At 41.1% G+C, this 20,240-nt stretch overlaps 1 protein-coding gene across 1 annotated transcript in view; it reads left to right on the top strand.

Moving 5' to 3' along the window:
• Positions 1–20,240, top strand: part of CUBN (cubilin) — a 263,719-nt gene that overhangs the window by 182,930 nt on the left and 60,549 nt on the right. Inside the window, exons 45-55 of the mRNA XM_065870957.1 lie at positions 623–801; positions 1,968–2,177; positions 2,825–2,965; positions 3,644–3,825; positions 6,648–6,819; positions 7,923–8,129; positions 9,902–10,051; positions 11,868–11,989; positions 12,536–12,761; positions 14,252–14,439; positions 19,968–20,124. Coding sequence (XP_065727029.1) covers positions 623–801; positions 1,968–2,177; positions 2,825–2,965; positions 3,644–3,825; positions 6,648–6,819; positions 7,923–8,129; positions 9,902–10,051; positions 11,868–11,989; positions 12,536–12,761; positions 14,252–14,439; positions 19,968–20,124 — 1,934 coding nt within the window. The remainder of the gene's footprint in view (positions 1–622; positions 802–1,967; positions 2,178–2,824; positions 2,966–3,643; positions 3,826–6,647; positions 6,820–7,922; positions 8,130–9,901; positions 10,052–11,867; positions 11,990–12,535; positions 12,762–14,251; positions 14,440–19,967; positions 20,125–20,240) is intronic.

Below are 20,240 nucleotides of genomic sequence, written 5' to 3'. Positions count from 1 at the left end.
AACATGTGTATACATCTGCATGAATACGTGCAGGGTGCAAAGCTTAGGTATGAGAGCTTTTGCTTTCCAGTTCTGGACTCCTGATATAATGCCACTCTCCCCTCACTGAGCATTAATTGGCTGGTTGACTTTCTCAAGAAATACTGGGTAAATACTTGTCCCCTTTTAGGGACATGGAAAATTCCAGCTGAGATTCTCCCTTAGCCCCGGTTACATAGCTATCAAGAGAGAGTTCATCTTTGTTATGTGAAATGTGTCGTAACATCATGTGAAACAAAATCCTTGTGTTTTGACATTCCTAGGGGTTGATTCGAGAATGATCTTTACATTTCTAAGATCAACAGAATATGGAAGGCGAGTACATATTCTTCATTGTGGTACATGTAAAACCTGTCTTTTTCAGCTACAAACTGGAGTGTATAATTCAGAAAAATATCGTATGGCATTTTGAAGTGACACACCACCAACACTGACTCTGTCATAGTGTCTACGCTGTGTTGTGTACATAGCGCTACAGAAATGACGATTTAATAATGCCCTTGGAGAAAGTGAAATCTTTATTATCAAAATATGTCAAAGCCATAGACTTTGCAAACTAAACAGAATTTTCTTTCCACTGTAGCTGTACGTCCAATTACCTTGAGTTGCGAGACGGTGCTGATTCAAATGCACCGATGCTTTCCAAGTTCTGTGGAGCTTCTCTGCCCGCCAGTCAGTTGTCCTCAGGAGAGCTGATGTATTTGAGATTCCGGTCTGACAGCAGCCCCACTCATGTGGGATTCAAGGCCAAGTATTCCATAGGTAACAACATTTTTATATTCAATAAGAAAGTAGTGACAGAATAATTGCATTAAAACTTTTGAAATGATCATGCCATTTTTAAAGAAGCCTTTCTATCTGCCTAATTTTCACAGTTATTTTAATGATAGAAATAAGTTAGGAATGTGAATGTTTAAAGCCACAAAGTCATTTATCAATTTTAATTTTTACTTTAATTTCCATTTAAAAATACTCTTTTTAGTAAACTTGAATATTTTGTATTTTTCCCTAACTTGTTAGTGGAAAACATATCCAGTTAAATTCTTGTTTCTTCCTCTCGTCGTGAAATACAATATTAAAATACAATATTAAAATGTAAAACTCTTTAGTAATCAAATAACTACTTTTAGAACAGTGACTTTGACCTCCTCAACATTAATAGATAATCGAGATGTATTTTCCCCTAAGTGTCTAGCGCCAGGTCGTTCATTCAATGTTTTGATTTCCTTCCTTTAAAAAATGAGTAATAAATAATGCATTCTGAAGATTCACTACAATATGGTCACAATTACATAGAATTTAGTATCTGTTGGGTCTGAACGCTAACCAAACATACTTAATGCGTTCAAAACTTGAAAAGCCTAGTTGTAACAATATTTAACCCACACCATGGGTCATTTTATAGCCTGAGGCAAGTTGTATATAATTCAATCTCCCACATCCAGCTGATAAGAAATAATTGGATAGTAATTTTCAAGGCCCTGAGATACCCATTACTACAGTAACCCGTTTATTTGATAAACCAGAAATGGTAGGCATGACTAATCGACCACAGCATTGTTTTTAGCTGAGCTAGGACTTAGTCTACAGAATCACTAACACAGGGTACTAGGCAGGCCCTTATCAATCTCTCAGTTAGTTCTGGAATGAAACCTACTTGCAGCTAATAGCTCTTACATAGTGTCCCAAGAGAATTCATGAGACGTTACAGAATATGCCATTCAACATCTTTCTGTCTTCCCTTTCCCATTATTAGATTGGACTTGTGGTATCATTTCTCTGTACATCAATAGCAGATTTCATTTCATACCTTTTCAGTATTTTTAAAACTTCAGTTCATGTTCACTTGGCACCTAAAAGCTTTTAAATGTGCTGGTTGAATTAAAAAAAAAGAAAACCTGTGATAGAATATTGCTCTTTTTCTGCAGCCGAGTGTGGAGGAAGGGTGACAGGGCAAAGTGGAGTCATTGAAAGCAGCGGGTACCCAACGCTTCCGTATGCAGACGACTTGTTCTGTGAGTGGCATCTCCAGGGACCCTCGGGACATTATCTCACCATCCGCTTTGAAGGCTTTAGCCTTCAGGATTCATCTGGCTGTGAACGAGACTTCGTGGAGATCTGGGAAAACCACACGTCTGGTCAGTGAGATATGTCTGCTGTCTTTTGGGGTTATCTATTTTCACAGGTTACTCACTCAGCCTCTGAAATTTCCTCACTTCCAAGTAAGGCAAGACTTTTTTTTTTTTTTTTTGCGGAGAAGTGCAGATCAGTCAGCTCTGGACAGTGCCAGCTTTTCTCTCCCTCAGTTCTTACCCCTGAAACAGTGGTGCCCAAAGCCCCGGTGCATTATATAGCTTATCCTGAGAGCACTGTGTCCGGAAGGCATCCTCTTCCAGGGAGACCTTCCAGGGCCACGCTCAGATGTCTGAGGGGCACCCTGTAAGGTAAGGAGGGAAACGGTGACGTACCCTGGAAATATTATCGGGCGGTGCTTGTCACTCCGTCGCCTTGGACCACTTCACTGACCACGTGGGCAGCCTTCCTCGTTGTGCTGCTGCCCTCGGCTCTGATTGGTTGCTGTTTTTGTTACACTTCCTCATATACTTGAATATATTGATTTTTATTCACGTTTGACCTGCTTCTCTTGCCAGAGGTCACCATTTCTTCCTGGCCAGGGTCTTATCTATTATTATTTTTTTCTTCGTACATGAAGAATTTCTCAAGTAGAGGTGAAATGAAATCAATCACCTGGACATATAAATACTTAATTATTTGACTCTCACAGGTACTCTATTGGGCAGATACTGTGGAAACACCATTCCTGACAGCATAGATACTTCTGGCAATGTTGCTTTGGTCAGGTTTGTCACAGACGGCTCTCTCACTGCCTCAGGATTCAGACTACGGTTTGACTCCAGCGTGGAAGGTATGTTCTTTGATTCATTTTATATATATATATAAAATTGAGCACCTACATTGGATAGACACTCCTCTTAGGCACTGGTGTGACAATAACTAAACAAAGACACCGTGCCCCTTGTCTTCCTGGGCCTTACTCGTTTAGCGGAGAGGCAGACATTAATCAAATAGTCACACCAATAGATGAAAAATCACAACTGCAATCAGTGCTACAAAGGAACGGATCTAATGCTGTGAGGGGTGTCAGGAGGTGAGAGCCGCGTTCCTCATCTTAAGAAAGCCAGTCTGTTAGTGCTCGAGTCACTCAGAATTTGCATTCCAAATTCCCTGACAAGCTCGGGTGAAATAAAGATCTTGTCTTGAAAAAACTGGATGCTGACTTTAGCCCTCTGATTTTCCTGACTCTGATGATCACTGCACTTACTGGACTCTCATATTTCTTGGGCCATGATGACAAAAGGCTGCCAGTGAACTACCGTCTGTGGAAGCAGAGATTAAATATTAAATGTCAGAGACAGTCCTTGTGTACATACAGTGATAAATAAGAGCACTGATTTTGTCTAGTGGGACAATAAAAAAAAATGCTTTACTTTTGAGAACATTCCTTATACGATTGGATTGGAAGTTTTCTTAGGTTTTTGGGTTTTGTTTTCTTCTCTGTCTTTCTTCCCCCCCCCCCCCTCAGCATGTGGTGGGGATCTCCAGGGCCCTGCCGGGACCTTCACTTCTCCCAACTACCTGAACCCCAATCCTCATGGCTGGATGTGTGAATGGAGAATCACTGTGCAGGAAGGACAGCGGGTGACCCTCACTTTTGACAACCTGAGGCTAGAAGACCATCCATTCTGCGGCAGTGAGCATATGACAGTAAGTGTCCCCTGCTGTCAGGAATATTATAGTCCATCGTTTAAGGAGTTTATTGACCCATAAATCGGTCAGGAATATTCCCCTCCGTGCAACTGTATCTCACACAAATTCTAAGTATTTTAGGTAGAACAAAGTCACAATAAATGTTTGCCATAATTTTTATAAAAGCTGTTTTAAGAGACTATTAGTTGTCTCAACCTATATCAGGGTCACAGGCAGGATAAATTTGCAAGCAAATGATCATTACGCATGGAAGAACCTGCGTAAGCCGAAAAGTTAAGCCTATGATTGGGACCAGAGTCACAGGACAAGCCACCACCAAAGATTTTAAGCAGATGGGTGGTCCTGCATAATTACTGTTCTCTGCTGGCTGTGCCGAGTGACTCCTCTAGAAGACCAAGGTCGACTGTCTTCCAGGTTGCCGAGCTCATGCTTTGAGATTATACCCTTAGTATAATCTCAAATATTATATTTGAGTATAATATTATATTTAAGTATAAGTATAATACCCTTAGTATACTTAGCTTCCCTTAGCAAAAGAAAGCTAATGAAATCCGTGAGTGTTAACTGTGAACGACAGATACATATATGTTTATACTGTATTAACTGTAGACGAATATTAGTGTATTTTCCACCCAACTTGCCCTTTCTGCAGTCTTTGTTATCTCAGTAGATAACTGTTCCAAACTTCTGGTTGCTCAGGTCCAAAGCCTTGATGTCTGTTTTGGAGTTCTTTCTTTCACATCCTTAAACTGTACCCATAAGCCAGCTCGCTCGGCTAGATCTTTACAAGAGATCCAGAATCTAACTACTTCTCACTACATCCACTGCGACCGCCATCACCACTCATTTAGATTTATTTTAATAACTTCCAACTGGTCTCTACTTCCACCCTTGTCTCTCTGCATCGCGACACAGCAGCCAGTGTGATGGGTTTAAACCTAAATCAGACCATGAGGCTTTCCTTGAAAAGCCTCTAATGGCTTCTTTTCTCACTCAGAGGGAAGTCCCACATCTTCATAATGGCCCAACTGGACTTACATTATCTGCTGCCCCTTCCTTATTCTACCCATGTGTCTCATCTCAAACCCCCCTCCTCTTTTGCTCACTAGGACCCAACCACACTGACCTCTTTTCTGTTCCTTGACTGACTACCCTAAGATGCACCCACAAGCACTTCCCATGTCCGGTTGCCTCTGTCAGTGGGATAAAGGCCATTGATCATGGTTTTGCATATATTCCATTAGCCTTTTAGTTGTGAATAATCCGTTTTGATTCTGGCAGTGTGTTGCCCATTCCTGTTTTTAGAATTATTGAAATACTTGTCACTTTCTGTTTCCTTATGCATTACTTCATGGTTTGGAATCAGAGGGATAATTTGAATCCCAATTTTATTACTACTGGCTCTTTGAATTTTGGCAAATTGCATAATTGTTCTGAATTCTAGTGTCTTAATCTGGAAAACAGGGGTAATATTATATGTCTGAGTGGTTGTTTTGCTAATTGGATAAGGTAATCCCAGTGGGTTATTAGCAGAGTCTGGCATTTTGTCCGTGCTCAGTAAATGATAGGAAGCTCTGTGTCCTGTCCTATGAGCCGGAAGTCACTTTAAACCAGAAGCCCCCGAAGAACAAAATTTAATGATCAATTACAGTAAATAAAAAAGCGTACAGCTTTTGTTATGGAATACATTATCCTTGTCCGTAGCTCTTAGTGTCATACTCTGCCTCATTATTTCTAATCATAAACCATTCAAGTCCTTTATAGAAACAGGACTATCACTCGCTCAATCTATTATTGTTTAGTCACTTCTGGATCTTTCTTGAGCTGTACTAAAGTATTCCCTTGGTTTTGTAAAGAAGTGGAATAACATTTTGCCAATTATCATAACTATGGGCATAACTGGAGTTGTTTAATATTTTGGAGTCCACAATGCTCTAATCCATTTAAAAAAATTCAAACCAGAGAGAAAATCGAAGCTTTGAATGCATGACTAATTAGGAAAGAACTATTATATTGAGATTGATTTTTAAAATTACTTGGGTGGGAGGGAAGTCCAAGAGGGAGGGGATATATGTATACATATAGCTGATTCACTTCGTTGTACAGCAGAAACTAACACATTGTAAAACAATTATACTCCAATAAAAAAATGGCATTTAAAAATATTTGAGTTCTTGGGCTTCCCTGGTGGCGCAGTGGTTGAGAGTCCACCTGCCGATGCAGGGGACAGGGGTCCGTGCCCCGGTCTGGGAGGATCCCACATGCCGCGGAGCAGCTGGGCCCGTGAGCCATGGCCGCTGAGCCTGCGCGTCCGGAGCCTGTGCTCCGCAGCGGGAGGGGGCACAACAGTGAGAGGCCCGCGTACCGAAAAAAAAAAATTGAGTTCTTCTATACTTCAGATCATCAGAGATTAACATTTAAGCCTTCTTTCCAAATATCAAAGGTCCTGATGGATTGTTAAACAAAACTGTTCCCCAGTGAACTCTGTGAACTAAGATGTGAGCGTGTTGGCATAGCTTCTTTACATTTTGATGACAGTTTCCAGTTGCAAAGAGCACAGCGGTTTTTCACTTGTCACCACATGGCAGGAGGGCATGACTGCAATACTTCCATTTTAGTGCAATGACCCTGAGGCCACAAAATGTGCTGCAGGTAACGTGGTGGCTTGTGGCTCTGGGCTAAGTGCCCATATTGTTCAGTAATTCATTTTAGCACAGAGTTTTCTTAGAAGGAATTGTGTCTGGTCTGGGAACGTAACCTCCTAGGAAATACTCAGTCAGATGGACTGTGTCTAAAGGTTAAACTATTTTTTCCGACAGGTATTTAATGGCATTAGAAGTAACTCACCCCAGCTAGAGAAACTGTGTAGCAGCACGAATGGTACCAGTGAGATCAAATCTTCAGGAAATACAATGAAGGTTGTTTATTTCACTGATGGATCCAGGCCATACGGAGGCTTCTCTGCCTCCTATACGTCCAGTGAAGACGCAGGTAATAGAGGATGTTACAAATACACCTGTGTTATCGTCTGCGCTGCGGGTGTCCCACAGCTACTGCCGACAGCAGTGGAGCCATGAATGTCCCCTTTAGAGATCAAAGTCACACCTCGGATCTTCCACAAAAGACAAACATAACCAGATAGAAAACCCAACCACAAAACCCCCGAAACAGAAGACAGAAGCCTCTAGTTTTGGAAAGAAAACAGCTGTTGTGAATTAGAAAATTTAGAAAATGCCGTTAGAAGAGCTTCTAGCTCAGTTCCATGCAGTGTCGCCATAATAGTTGGTTGCCAGTCCCGCAGCCCTTGGGCAACTCTTTTATCCTGGAAGAGGATAACTACCTCTTGAGGGGCAGCTTGCTCCCGGAGAGTAAGTGAAGTAATTGAAGACACACGGATTTCATTGTTTCTCAGGCATCCATCCATCCTTATACCGATTTCCAGCGTACGTGACTGAGGGGTTCACATACGATACAGAGCGTTTAAAATTAGCAAGCTGTGGCCTTTCTATTGTAAATATCCTCCTACTTTCTGGATTGTTGTTATTATCTAAGAGCTTTAAAATTTAGGAAGAGTGGAACTGAATATTTTTTTAAGACCTTTAAGTTATTTCCTTGATACAGGGAGCATTCGTTCCCTATTAAAAAGGAGCCAATTCATTGGAATGCCAATGTTATATTATCTGTTTTATCCAATTAAATTCTCGGGTCAGGTGGAAGATTGCCAAACAATAGCCATCGGGACCACCGTTATATTTAGATATTGCTCTGAATTAAATGTTAATGAACAACAGGCTCACATTAGGAGATACTGACACATAGCCAAACCCCACCCACCTAATCTACATCTTCAGGAAAATAAAGAAGCTGCTTATTTTTGTACATCTTTCTTTCTAAATCCACAGAAACCACTTCTGTAGGCGGCAAGAGGAGGCAGCCCCCCACCCACAGCCCTGACCTGACTTCATCTAGAGAAACAAATCAAAGCAATAAGAAGCTGCTGTGGTTGTTGTCGTTATTTTTTTCCGTCTTCTTTGTATCTTCTGCTATGGCATGGATCTGACAACTACTTTCTCCGTTGCCTTCTGTTTTCTTAGTGTGTGGTGGGTCCCTTACAAATTCCGTTGTGGGAAACTTTACTTCTCCTGGCTACGATGGAGTCAGTAATTACTCAAGAAACCTAAACTGCGAATGGACTCTCAGCAATCCACACCAGGGAAACTCCTCCATTTACATTCATTTTGAGGATTTTTACCTAGAAAGTCACCAGGACTGTCAGTTTGATGTCCTTGAGTTCCGAGCGGGTGAGTCCAATCAAGGAGCACGTTCTCCCATTCACCTGCAGCCTTCTTATGGCTGGAGGCCACCAGCAATGAAGGGAGACAAAGGGCTGTAAATGTATGTATTATATATAAGATCCAGAAGAACATTGTTCAGACAAAGCCATCATTCTGCACGTGCCCAGCTGGGGACAACATGCCCTGTAAACAAGGAATGAGATGGATCAGTGTTTTCAGCTAGACCCTATGTCTCAGTTGATGTGACATTTACCCAGGAGAGGTTCTGGTTTGTCTTTGCCCTGTTAATGAGTTCAAGTGGTCCCTTCAACTCTCATCGACTCAAGACTTCTTTCTTCAGAGACTAGAACGTAACATGGTCAGAATGTGTGCTGGTGGTTTCCTGAATTTACACGATTCACAGAAGAGGCCGTGGAATTCTCCTTAGGCCTTAGAAGTCTAAAGAAACTTCGCAATGCATTAAACGGAAAAGCACATAGAAGCTGGTTAGGAAATTATCCCCGAAGCAGTCAAGTTTGTCTTTGTTTGCATAATAGAAATGGATTGAGCTATACCTGGTAAACTATAACCATCTTAAGAATTTTTTTAAAATCTGCATTCATGGCTGATAAATCCATTTTAGTTCTTTCCTATAGTGGAAGCACAAGTTATCCATTGAATTGTCCCCAGTGTTACATTGGCACTCTTTTCCCCCTAAAGAAAAAAAAAAAGGGGGAGAAAAGTAACAGTATATCAATATATCAGCTATGCTGTCTAAGGCTCACGGGGTTCCATGTTGTTGCAAAATTTAGAGAAAAGGAGGCTGAACGCTAATGCAGTTTGCTGGTGACAATGTACTGGGGCAACTGTAGAAACTGATGCTGGCTTTGGGAACGTGGAGGGCAGAAAGAGAATTTGATAAAGTTTATGGTCACAGACCAACTGCCTCAGCAGAAGAATCATCTGGCCTCTTGGAGGTAGATGAACCTAGAAAAGGCTTATGAGGGAAATGGAAGTTGTAGTTTGAGAATGTTCTGCATGGGATTCTGATAAATCCTCAGCCCCTCTGCTGAGTTCAAAACCACTGGCTTACAGAATCAAACAGAGCAGCTATCTATCAAATTTCATTCAGTTAAATGCAATCTTCTCTCGATTCCCTCATTTTAGAGACAGAATACTATATTTTGTTGACTTTTAAGGTCAGTGATGTTGTCTGACAGACTAAACAGTGAGGACATAAGTGTGAGCAATAAATGATCATCAAATTACTGGGAAAATAATATTCACAAAAATAGCTCCAAATCTGATCGTTTTTAGCTTGAGTATGGAATATCCCATTCATTTTAGTTGATTAGATACAGTGAAGAAATTATTAAAATTTAGGTAATTATCACTTTTATCTTGCTGATGTATTTTGTCACTATTAGTATTGTGTTTTTTACTCCTTAAAAAAAAAGCACAGCCAAAGTTTTTTTTATAGTTTTTTAACAGTTGTGTCTCTGTTTAGATATGCTAAACAATAATTATGAAAACATGAATTGGAACAAAATGACACCTATGATAGAGAAAGAGGCCCATACCAAAAAAAGCATTCTTTTTTACCCATTGGAGGCACTCTTTCCTTTGTAGTTGAGAAAGATAGAAAGGAGGTTTGTGAAATGTCTGCTATTAAACCAGAATTTAAATGTGCATCAATGTAATAGCTTAAATTTTTTAAAATTATTTTTTCCTACTGAATTCATTGGATATATTTTTCAAAAGATATATATATGGTAACACTGGTGTGTTATTCTGCTCAGGTAATGCTGATGGGCTTCCAATATGGAGACTTTGTGGAGCTTCAGAACCTAGCATGCCACTGGTTATACCTTATCCTCAGGTATGGATACACTTTGTCACCAATGAACGTGTAGAACATGTTGGATTCCACGCACAGTATTCCTTTACAGGTAAGACTTATGATAAGCTCTCCAACTCTGACAATAACATAATACATAAATTTTTTAATGACATTTTCCATAAAGATCTCACATATATTTTGTTAGATGTATTTCTAGGTTTATTTATTGGTTTTGTTGGTAGTGTCAATGAGGCATTTTTAATTATACTTTCTAGCTGGTTGTTGCCTATATCTAGGAATTTTTAAATTTTAACACATCAATCTTTAGCCCACAGATCTTGCTAGACTCTTATTAGTTTTAGTATTTTGTCTATAAATTACCTGTGGTTTTGCTGTGTAAACAGTCATATCTTCTGCAAATTGATAGCAATCGTTCTCTTTCAATCCCAATTCTTGGTTTCTTTTTCTTGTCTTATTTCACTAGCTAAGGCCACCATCATAATGTCAAATGCAAGGGATGACAGCATCTTGTTTCTGACCTTAATGTGAATGCCTGTAACATTTCATTGTTAAATATACTGGCTTCTCGTAGGTTTTCAATAAATACTCCTTATCACGTTAAAGGAAGTCTCTTCAATTCATGGTGTACAAAAAGTTTTTTTTTTTTTTTTACTGTCAGATTTTTGGCAAATGGTTTTTCTGCATCTATTGAGATGATCCTATTTTTTCCTACTTTAATGTATTAATGTGAAAAATTGTATTAAAAGATTTTTCTCTTGTTAAACCATCCTTTCATTTCTGGGATAGACCCTACTTGGCCATCATGTGTATTTTGGACATATTACTAAACAAAATTTGCTAATGTTTTGTGCTAGATTTGTATCTGTGACATTCAGTTTGTACCTGAAAATTCAGCTGAAGACAGACAGTACTCCTCCTTGCTGCTTCTCTGGGCCATTAGAGTTTTTCTAGTCCATTTCACTAATATGGCAGTCTTTTTAGATTCTGAACTTTATGGAAAAGCCCTAGCTTTTGTGGAGGTCAAAGGCCATATGTTCTCTTTTTGCCTGATCATCAAACCTCAAACCACAACTCCTGGGGCCCACATCTTGATTCTATATCCTCTTCGACCGACACACTCAGTTTAAGATACCCCTTGGAATTTGAGTACATTTATTGTTTATAGTTCTTAGAGATCTCCTTTCTTTCCATTAAGTTGGACTATGAATCAAATATATTTTGGTTATAATTTTATTTAACATTTCTTTGTGTTATAACCAAATGGTTGGTTGGAGAAAACAGTGAGATTGATTATCTATTCAGTCGACCATGTTGCCAGCTGGTTTTTCTTTCTCAGATTGAAAGAGAAGAGTCAGATTTCAGGAAGCAGTATTATTTGTGTGGAACATCAGACCATACCATGCTTTAGAAATGTATCCATGTTTCAACTTGCTATACTAATGTACACTTCGATAGCTGATTACAATATATGTGCTTGTTGTCAAACGACAAAGTCTTTAGTTATGGTACTCATCATATTCTTCAAGCTTACATTTACTTTCCCAGGCCTAGTGTTTTTAAGAAAGGCAATGTTCTTTACTTTGTCCCTAGTGCATTTACTGTCAGTTCTATGCTCATCTAATTATTCTCCATTTATGCTTCAGATAATCTTCCTTCTCCTTTGTATCAAACTTGAGCCTGCCTTCACTGTGTGATTCCATTTGATTAACACTATATGGGATTCTGTTTATTTCTAATCTTCCATCTAGTTTTACTTTGCTTTCATACAATTTCATCTATTTATTCATTTATTGTCCTTTTTTAAAATCGTAAAGTACGATGGCTATAAGTAGTATTTACTTTGGCTTTACAGAATTTGGTGGTTTTTTTCCTTTCTTATTTAGAAGTTTACAATCTAATTTCAGACTGTGGTGGAGTACAGATAGGTGAGAGTGGAGTCATCTCAAGCCCCAACTATCCAGCCTCTTACGACAGTTTGACCCACTGTTCTTGGTTGCTGGAAGCCCCACAAGGCCACACCATCACTGTGAGTTTTGATTAGTGGGTAAAATAATTCTGAAATTATACAACAAAAGTACCATGTCCTGCGTGGAAACAGAGTTCTTTTAATAAGCAAGTGATGAGAATAGGCTTTGATCCAGGTCATCTTCTCCCTAAAATTCTCTGATTAGCGTATATACATTGGCATCTACAAGTTTACAACTAATGAAGCGTGAAATATCTTTCATTCTTTTTCAAGCACAGGAGAAGCTCTCTATAGAAGACAGTTCCCCATCCAGAAAAGAGATGTATTTATATTCTTGATATGAGTTGCCATCCCAGCCCAGGGGACTGAGGATGACCCCAATGACTCCCGTTCTGGGAGAAATATCCCTTCTCAAAATTTCCAAGAGAAACTTCAATAAGAAAAAAAGAGAGGAGGACAAGGGAGAATGAAATAAGAGACATAAATACAAAATTATATAAATTAAAACAAAATAAAAGGGTGTGTAAGGACTTCAGTCGAACTCTACGTAGATAGGCTCACTTACAGCTCAGAGTGTTTCCTCATTTCTTCCCTTTTCTCCTGCAGCTGACATTCAGTGATTTTGACATTGAAGCCCATTCAACCTGTGCTTGGGACGCTGTCACAGTCAGAAACGGTGGTTCCCCCGGATCACCCATCATAGGACACTACTGTGGAAATTCAAACCCCAGGACAATCCAGTCGGGTTCCAACCAGCTGGTGGTGATTTTTAACACGGACCATTCGGTGCAAAATGGTGGCTTTTATGCTACATGGAACACAGAGACTTTGGGTAAAAGAAAGAAACATTCTCTGCACTTACTGTCTTTTATCATCGATGTATTTTTAAAATTTATTACCTAGCCCAACAAGTATACATTTTGTACCTACTCTCTGTCAGACTCAGTTCTAAATGTTTACACATGACATCTCATGAAGCAACCTTGTAAGGAAGACACAGTATCAGTGCACATTTTCTCCACTTGCATGGGTGGAAACAGGAGAAACGGGTGGATAATTTGCCCAGCTCGTGGAGCTGACGATCAGCAGAGTCAAGATTTGAATGAAGACAGCAGAGCCCAGAAACTTTGATCTTAATACTTCACCGTGCTGTCTCCACAGGCAAAGGGCCATGGTACAACTAGGGAATCACAAGAAATAGAAAAGATGTGTTGGAATCGCTAGTAGTTGAACATACTTGGACCATGGAGGCAGGATGCTGAGTGGTGAGCTGAGGGCAGGAAAATAAGTAGTCCACATCCTGGAGAGCCTTGGCTTCTATATTATCCCTCGAGCAGTGGGGAGCTATCTGAAGAGTTCTGAGCAGCAAAGTGACAAGATAAGATTTGTGACTTAGAATGAATGCTCTGTATGGGGCAAAACATGATAGATTCTATTTCAGAAGATTACTTGTTGTACCTGCAAACTATGACATTTCATGGAAATTCCCAGAAAATATAAGCCTTGCATTGGACACTTTTGTCAGGATCTCATCATAGTCTTGCAGCATCACACAGGGCAGTTATTTCTAGAAGAGTCAGGTGTTTGGGGAGCTCTCTGAGTGCTGCTGAAGCAGAGGGGAGCTGAGGTGAACCATTGGTTTTCCAAGGGTTTAAAAGCAAAAGATACAGGGAATACTCTTTAACTTCATTTTGTTTTGAGTTCATTTTTTTTTTCTTTTGCCATCTCTTAAGAACATACTTTAATATTACAGAATAGTTCTAGATTTTTCTTTCTTTCAATCCCTGTAATTTATTGTTCATCCATCAGCATTTCAATATGAATGAACCAGGTTACTTAATGGAAGATTAAGTGATCTTAATCTTAAGATCAAATGATCAAAATCATCTTCTCCTGTCCAGGATGTTAACGTAAAATTGCAGATGAGTAGAGACTTGTATTCTCAGGCGTTAGTGGTAATAAAATACAAAGCTTGAGATTGTTGGGCCACAAATACTACATAGCCTCAAGGGGAGTGAAAATTATTGCTCTTGTTTGAAGACAGGATAGAAGTCTGCCTCTTCATGGCAAGGATTAATGGTCTCAGGTGAGTTCAGTATAGGTGTGACGAAACAGTAACAGCTGTAGCCTCCTGTGGCTTCAGTGACCTTCCATTTGCTGAGAGTCCTTGCTGTGGACCTGCCCCAAAGGTCAGAGACTCATATGTAAGGAAAGACACACTGATATCTCACATTTAGAAATGTGTCCTCTCCAGAAGTCTTCGGTTACCAAAATTGTTATTTTCCTCACAAAGTAATGACTTTTTCCATGACAATTTTTCAGGTTGTGGTGGAATACTTCATTTAGACAATGGTACAATCAGATCCCCCCACTGGCCTCAGAATTTTCCCGAGAACGTCAGATGTTCCTGGACAGTCATTACTCACCAAAGTAAACACTTGGAACTCAGCTTTGACAACAACTTCCTCATCCCCAGCGGGGACGGACAGTGTCGGAACAGCTTTGTGAAGGTCAGTGCACTTGTATATTTAATTGGAGCCAAGCTGGTTGCAGGAACGTAAACGTTTAGACTAGAAATGACTCACTGCCTCTCAAAGGAGGAGAAGGACAATTTTGCTGCTTGGATTTCTTGAATGAAAAAGTGAGAAACCTCAACAACTAGGAGTTAAAATTTGGACCACAACACACATTGCCCTGTGACTTTCATTCACTAATACATAAGCAAAGACACTTAATTTAGGAGATTGTCTCGCCTTATTAAATTCTCATGAGCATTTACGGTTCTTCCTTTCTACAGAAACTAAAGAGAGAAGGGCAGATTTCTTTCTTCCTCTCTCTCTCTCTCTCTTTCTTTCTTTCTTTTTCTTTCTTTCCTCCTTCCTCCCTCCCTCCCTCTCTCTCTCTCTCTTTCTTTCTTGTTTTCTCTTTCTTTTCTTTTTTCTTTCTTTCTATTAGACCCTCAAGGACAAAATGAATCAAAGTCACCATGACAGGCCACATTTAGAGTATCCTATAAAAATTACAGAAGGCTAGACATGCACTAGCGCCAGCCTTCACCTGAGCCTTAAGTGCCCACAAGCTGACCAGACCGTGAGGGACCCATCCATGTAAAATCATGACCGTGGGTCAGTCAGTAAGGCTCTCTTCCTCTCTAGTTGTAAATACTGCCCCTGTGGCACTGACATCACTATTCATTGACTTATGACCGTGATAACTATTACAAATTGATTCCATCTGTGCTATTTTATATCTCATGTGTTCTATCGCTAAGAGGACATACACCTTTTAGGGGAAAGAACATTCATCTGGGCTCCGCATCTCTTGCATTTACCACCTGAATGTTCCTCTATGAGCCAATTACACATTTGGGCTTTAAATTACTCAGCTGTAAAATGAAGAGAATAATTCCTACTTTAGTAGGACTGTTTTAAGCATTAGACGTAATATGATATAATAACATAAAGAGTGCTCAGTACTTGGAATATAAAACCACCTAATGAGTAGAAGTTGATTGTATTGTTGATGTTGTTATTATTTTACATGATCTCTCAAATTATGTTTTATATCTAACTGATCCATGCATGCTGTTTCAATAAAAATCCTAGACTTGTATATAATACATGTAAAACAAAACATCGTATACACTTTTCCTAATTGCTTTTTTCATGAAACAAATGAACTCTCTCAGGAATTGAGTCAACATCAAATATATAGACAAAGTAAAGTCTTTCAAGTTCTTCATTGGAAAAATGGAATGTGAAAAGTTATTCAGTCCCGTTTCTCCTCTGGATGGAATGGGAATCCCTCTGACAGCAGGCAAGGCTGAACCACTGGTGGGTGGGATCCATCTGGAACTCTGACAAAACTCAGTGGCCTGGGAAACACACTCTTTCTCTGCTGGGCCTGAGACTCCAGTTTTTGCCAAGAGATACTGAGGTGGGTAAACAAGACAGGCAAGAGGGGCTCAGCTCCAGCAAGCAGCCCTTAACCTCAAACCTTATACAAAAATTCACTCAAAATAGGGCTTCCCTGGTGGCGCAGTTGTTGAGAGTCCGCCTGCCGATGCAGGGGATGCGGGTTCGTGCCCCGGTCCGGGAAGATCCCACGTGCCGCGGAGTGGCTGGGCCCGTGAGCCATGGCCACTGAGCCTGCGCGTCCGGGGCCTGTGCTCCGCAACGGGAGAGGCCACAGCAGTGAGAGGCCCGCGCACCACAAAACAACAACAGAAAAATACTCAGAATGGACCATGAACCTAAATGTAAATATACAGGTATAAACTTTGAGGAGAAAAAGAACAGAAAATCTTTGGGACCTAGAGATAGATGAAAAGTTCTTAGACTAAACCTCAAAAGAATAATCCGTAAAAGGAAAAATTAATACATTTTACCATATCAAAATTAAAAATATGTTCCCCTGTAAAGAGATGAAAAGACAAGCTACAAACCGGGAGAAAAGATTTCCAAAGCACTTACCTGACAACAGAACTACTATCTATAGACAGAACTCTCACACCCAACAATAAAAATACAGAGTCCAATTAGAATATGGGCAAAAGATATGAACAGATATTTCACCGAAGAGGATATTCGGGTGGTGAATAAACATACGAAAAGATGTTCAACATCACTGCATAGCCTCTAGGAAGAATGAGACTTAAAACCACAATGACTGCCACACACCTGTCAGACTGCCCAGAATAAAAACAGCGACAGCACCAAATCCTGCCAAGCCTGCAGCGAAGCTGCATCACTTATTCATTGCCAGTGGGAACGTAAAATGGTGCACCACTCTGAAAAATAGCTTGGCACTTTCTTATAAAACTCAACGTGCGCTTACCATAAGATCCAGCAAGTATACTCCTGGGCATTTATCCCAGAGTACTGTAAACTATGTCTGCACAAAAACCTGTGCACAAATGTTCATAGCAGCTTTATAGGCAGTAGACAAAGACTGGAATCAGTGCACATGTCCTTCAACAGGTGAACGGTTCAGTGAACCCTGGTACCTCCGTACCGTGGAGTACAGCTCCTCGGTAGAAATAAACTTTTGACAGGCTAACGATCTGAACAAATCACCAGGGAATTAAACCAAGTGAAAGAAGCCAATCCCCAAAGGTTACATACTCTATTGTTCCATTTACATAATATTTTTGAAATGACAATGCTTAGAAACGGAGGACAGACTACCAGAGGTTAGCAAGATGTGAGTGTGGGAATGAGTCGTGTGTGGCTATAAAAGGGCAACTCTAGGGAACCTCGGTGTTGGAGCTGCTTGGTGTCTTGAATGTGGTGATATAAGCTTGTATGTAACCGAATATACACACACGTGCGTGAGCCTGGGAAACTGAGTAAGACGGGTGGACTGTGTCGAATCAGCGTCCTGGTTATGATATTACATTACAGTTTTACAAGCTGTCATTGTTGGAGGAATCTGGGAAATGGGTACAGGGGATTTCTCTGTATCTTACAACTGTGTGTGAATCTGCAGCTACTGAGTAAACGTTTTTTTTAAATTGCTTGAGTGATAAAATATCACCTAAAGCCAGGCTGAATTGTACAAACCTTAAGAAACGTCAGAAAGTTTTTGACAGTTTTGTAACGTTTTGTAGGTCCAATATCATTCAAATGAGTTCTAGGTCATAGAACCAATGAAATGAGATCTTGACTGACAGGTATTGATGAATATTTAACAACTCTTTACCATTATTATCATTATAACACCCGTGTTCTTGAGCCACAAGGTGGAGATGTCAGATCCATAATTAATGGCTTCAGAAAAGTATAAGCCCGTGAGGATTCTTGAAGTTCTTTGTTAAAGAACTGGAGATTCTTTCCTAAAAGTTTTAGCTCTTATCACTTCACCTCTTGAGTGATATTTGTAAAAGTAGCATATGCAGATCTCTCTGTCAGTAAGTCATGTTCACAATGTAACAGAATGTGGTTAGAAAACTTCTGTTTCCCGGGATAGTTAAAGGCAGGGGGTCAGGGGACATAAAGGGGATATTAGGGAAAATAGGGGATGTGCACTTCTTTCCTGACCTTTTTGTTTGTTTTTTTGCGGTACGCGGGCCTCTCACGGCTGTGGCGCACTTCTTTCCTGACCTTTTTGTTTGTTTGTTTTTTTGCGGTACGCGGGCCTCTTACGGCTGTCGCCTCTCCCGTTGTGGAGCACAGGCTCCGGACGCGCAGGCTCAGCGGCCATGGCTCACGGGCCCAGGCGCTCCGCGGCACGTGGGATCTTCCCGGACCGGGGCACAAACCCGTGTCCCCTGCATCGGCAGGCGGACTCTCAACCACTGCGCAACCAGGGAAGCCCCCCTGACCTTTTTTTTATCTTTTGATTTGGCAGAATATCTTTGCTTTTGTTCCAGTCCCAGGCACCTCCCATATCTCACAAATGGCAAATATAATCGGACTTCAGTAAGATGATTAACAGCAGGATTCTCAGTGTTTGAGAATCAGTTGAAATGATACGACTTTAAAGAGCTGATGGCGCCCTGAACTGGCGTGACCTCACACCTCTTCCCCTGCGCTATTTGCTAATAGAAACGTTTGTAACGGCTTGGTGTGTGATTGCTTTGTTTGAGGAATAGTCCTGAGAGTGAGATGTTCAGAATGAGTAATTTGATGTGAAGGGAATGTTGAACAGTTAAGTAAGACTAATCCAAACCCAATTACCTTCTTGCCTTCCCGGGCTAGATAATTCTTAGTTGGGGGTTGGGGGAGGGGCATCATAGGGCGCTCAGCAGCTCCCCTGGCTCCTGCCCACTACATGCCACGCCCACACCAAACGTGACAATTGAAAACACTGGCAGACATCACCAAATGCCCCCAGGAAGGGCAAAATCGCTCCCGGTTGAGACTCACTGGTTAAACAAGTTTAACCGTCCTTTTCCCCCAATAATGTGCATTTATCACCTAATATCAATATTTTCCTTGAGTGACTCAACACTGTAGATACTATGATCTCTTGCCCGAACTACTGCACAGCCTCCTGGCTGATCTCCCAGCGTCCTCTCTTTTCCTTCTCGTCTCTGCTGTGAGCTTCAAGCCTCCTGGAGGCCCCTTGCCAAGTTCAGGATGTGGCCCGGACCCCTGACCTGCCACGGGGCTTGCACTGACTGCAGCCCCGCCTCACTCCTGACTCAGTTTTCGCTCTGTTTGAACTAGCCCTGCCCCTTCCTGCCCCTGGGGCTTCTTCAGGCCTCTCTGGAAGTCAGGCAAAGCCCCTCCTACACACTCAGCAGCTCCACAGCAGCTCCTATCGCAGTTGGAATTTGCATTTAAACGTGATTCTATGATTAATAGCCTTCCCTGGGCTGGTCTAGGATTGGTTTGATCAAAGTTGGAATTTTGATCCTCACAATCTATTCCCCAGCAGCTATTTCTCAAATGAGCGTATCATCATTTGCTTCTTGTAAAGTGGCCAGGATCTACCTGGGAGTTGGTGACGCAGTCTTTAGTGAATTGCAGAGAGACTGAATCTCATCCTTTCTTCAAAATGAACCTTAAAATTCAACAGTGCCAGGAAGTCTTCCATGATTTATCCCAATTCATGCCTATTACATGTAGACCTGGAATTCATATCCACTTTCTTCCCATGGGCTTCTTGCTTGGTAAATCTTTTCTACTTGCAACCCACAATTTGCCAGCCATCCAGGACAAATGGTAAACCCCACAGTAGCACACATGCTGCTCTGTTTCCCCCGGCATGTAGCAAGTTGAGCTAGATCAGGTCAACTAGGAAAAAGCAAGAGGAAACTGGGTAGTGATTGAGGGTTGTTTTTTTTTTTTTTTAAATCACTGCCTAGATACACAAAAATGAACAGTCTTCTTGCAAGAGTCACGAATGGGCTATACTATAAAAAAGCAGCCTAAAGAAACGGTTCTCAAAAGAAAATATTGCAGATTTTTGTGTTTTATTTACTATTACGTTTAGTCTGTATACACCTGAGTGCTATTATTTTCCAGCCTGAGCACAAATTAAACATTGACGAGGGAAAACCTGGAGCGCTAAGTCATGTTTCTGGCTTTGCCAGGTGTGGGCAGGCACTCAGGAGGCCGACCAGGCCCTGTTAGCCTCGAGCTGCCGGAACGTGGCCCCAGGTCCCGTCATCACGCCCAGAAACGCCTTCACTGCTGTGTTCCAGTCGCAGGAAGTCCCAGCTCAGGGCTTCTCTGCATCCTTCGTTAGCCGTAAGTAGCGCCGAAAACCAAACCCAGGGGCCCTTGGAAGGGTGTGGCTGCCACAGGCAGGCTTGGGGAGAAGGCGTCTGCTCCAGGGTTGGCTGGTCTGGAGGTCCATGGGGAAA

The sequence above is a fragment of the Phocoena phocoena genome, chromosome 2 (genome assembly GCF_963924675.1).
Source record: "Phocoena phocoena chromosome 2, mPhoPho1.1, whole genome shotgun sequence".
Classification (NCBI taxonomy): domain Eukaryota; kingdom Metazoa; phylum Chordata; class Mammalia; order Artiodactyla; family Phocoenidae; genus Phocoena; species Phocoena phocoena.
Note: the sequence above shows the minus strand (reverse complement) of the source record. Positions and strands in the feature narration are given on the sequence as shown.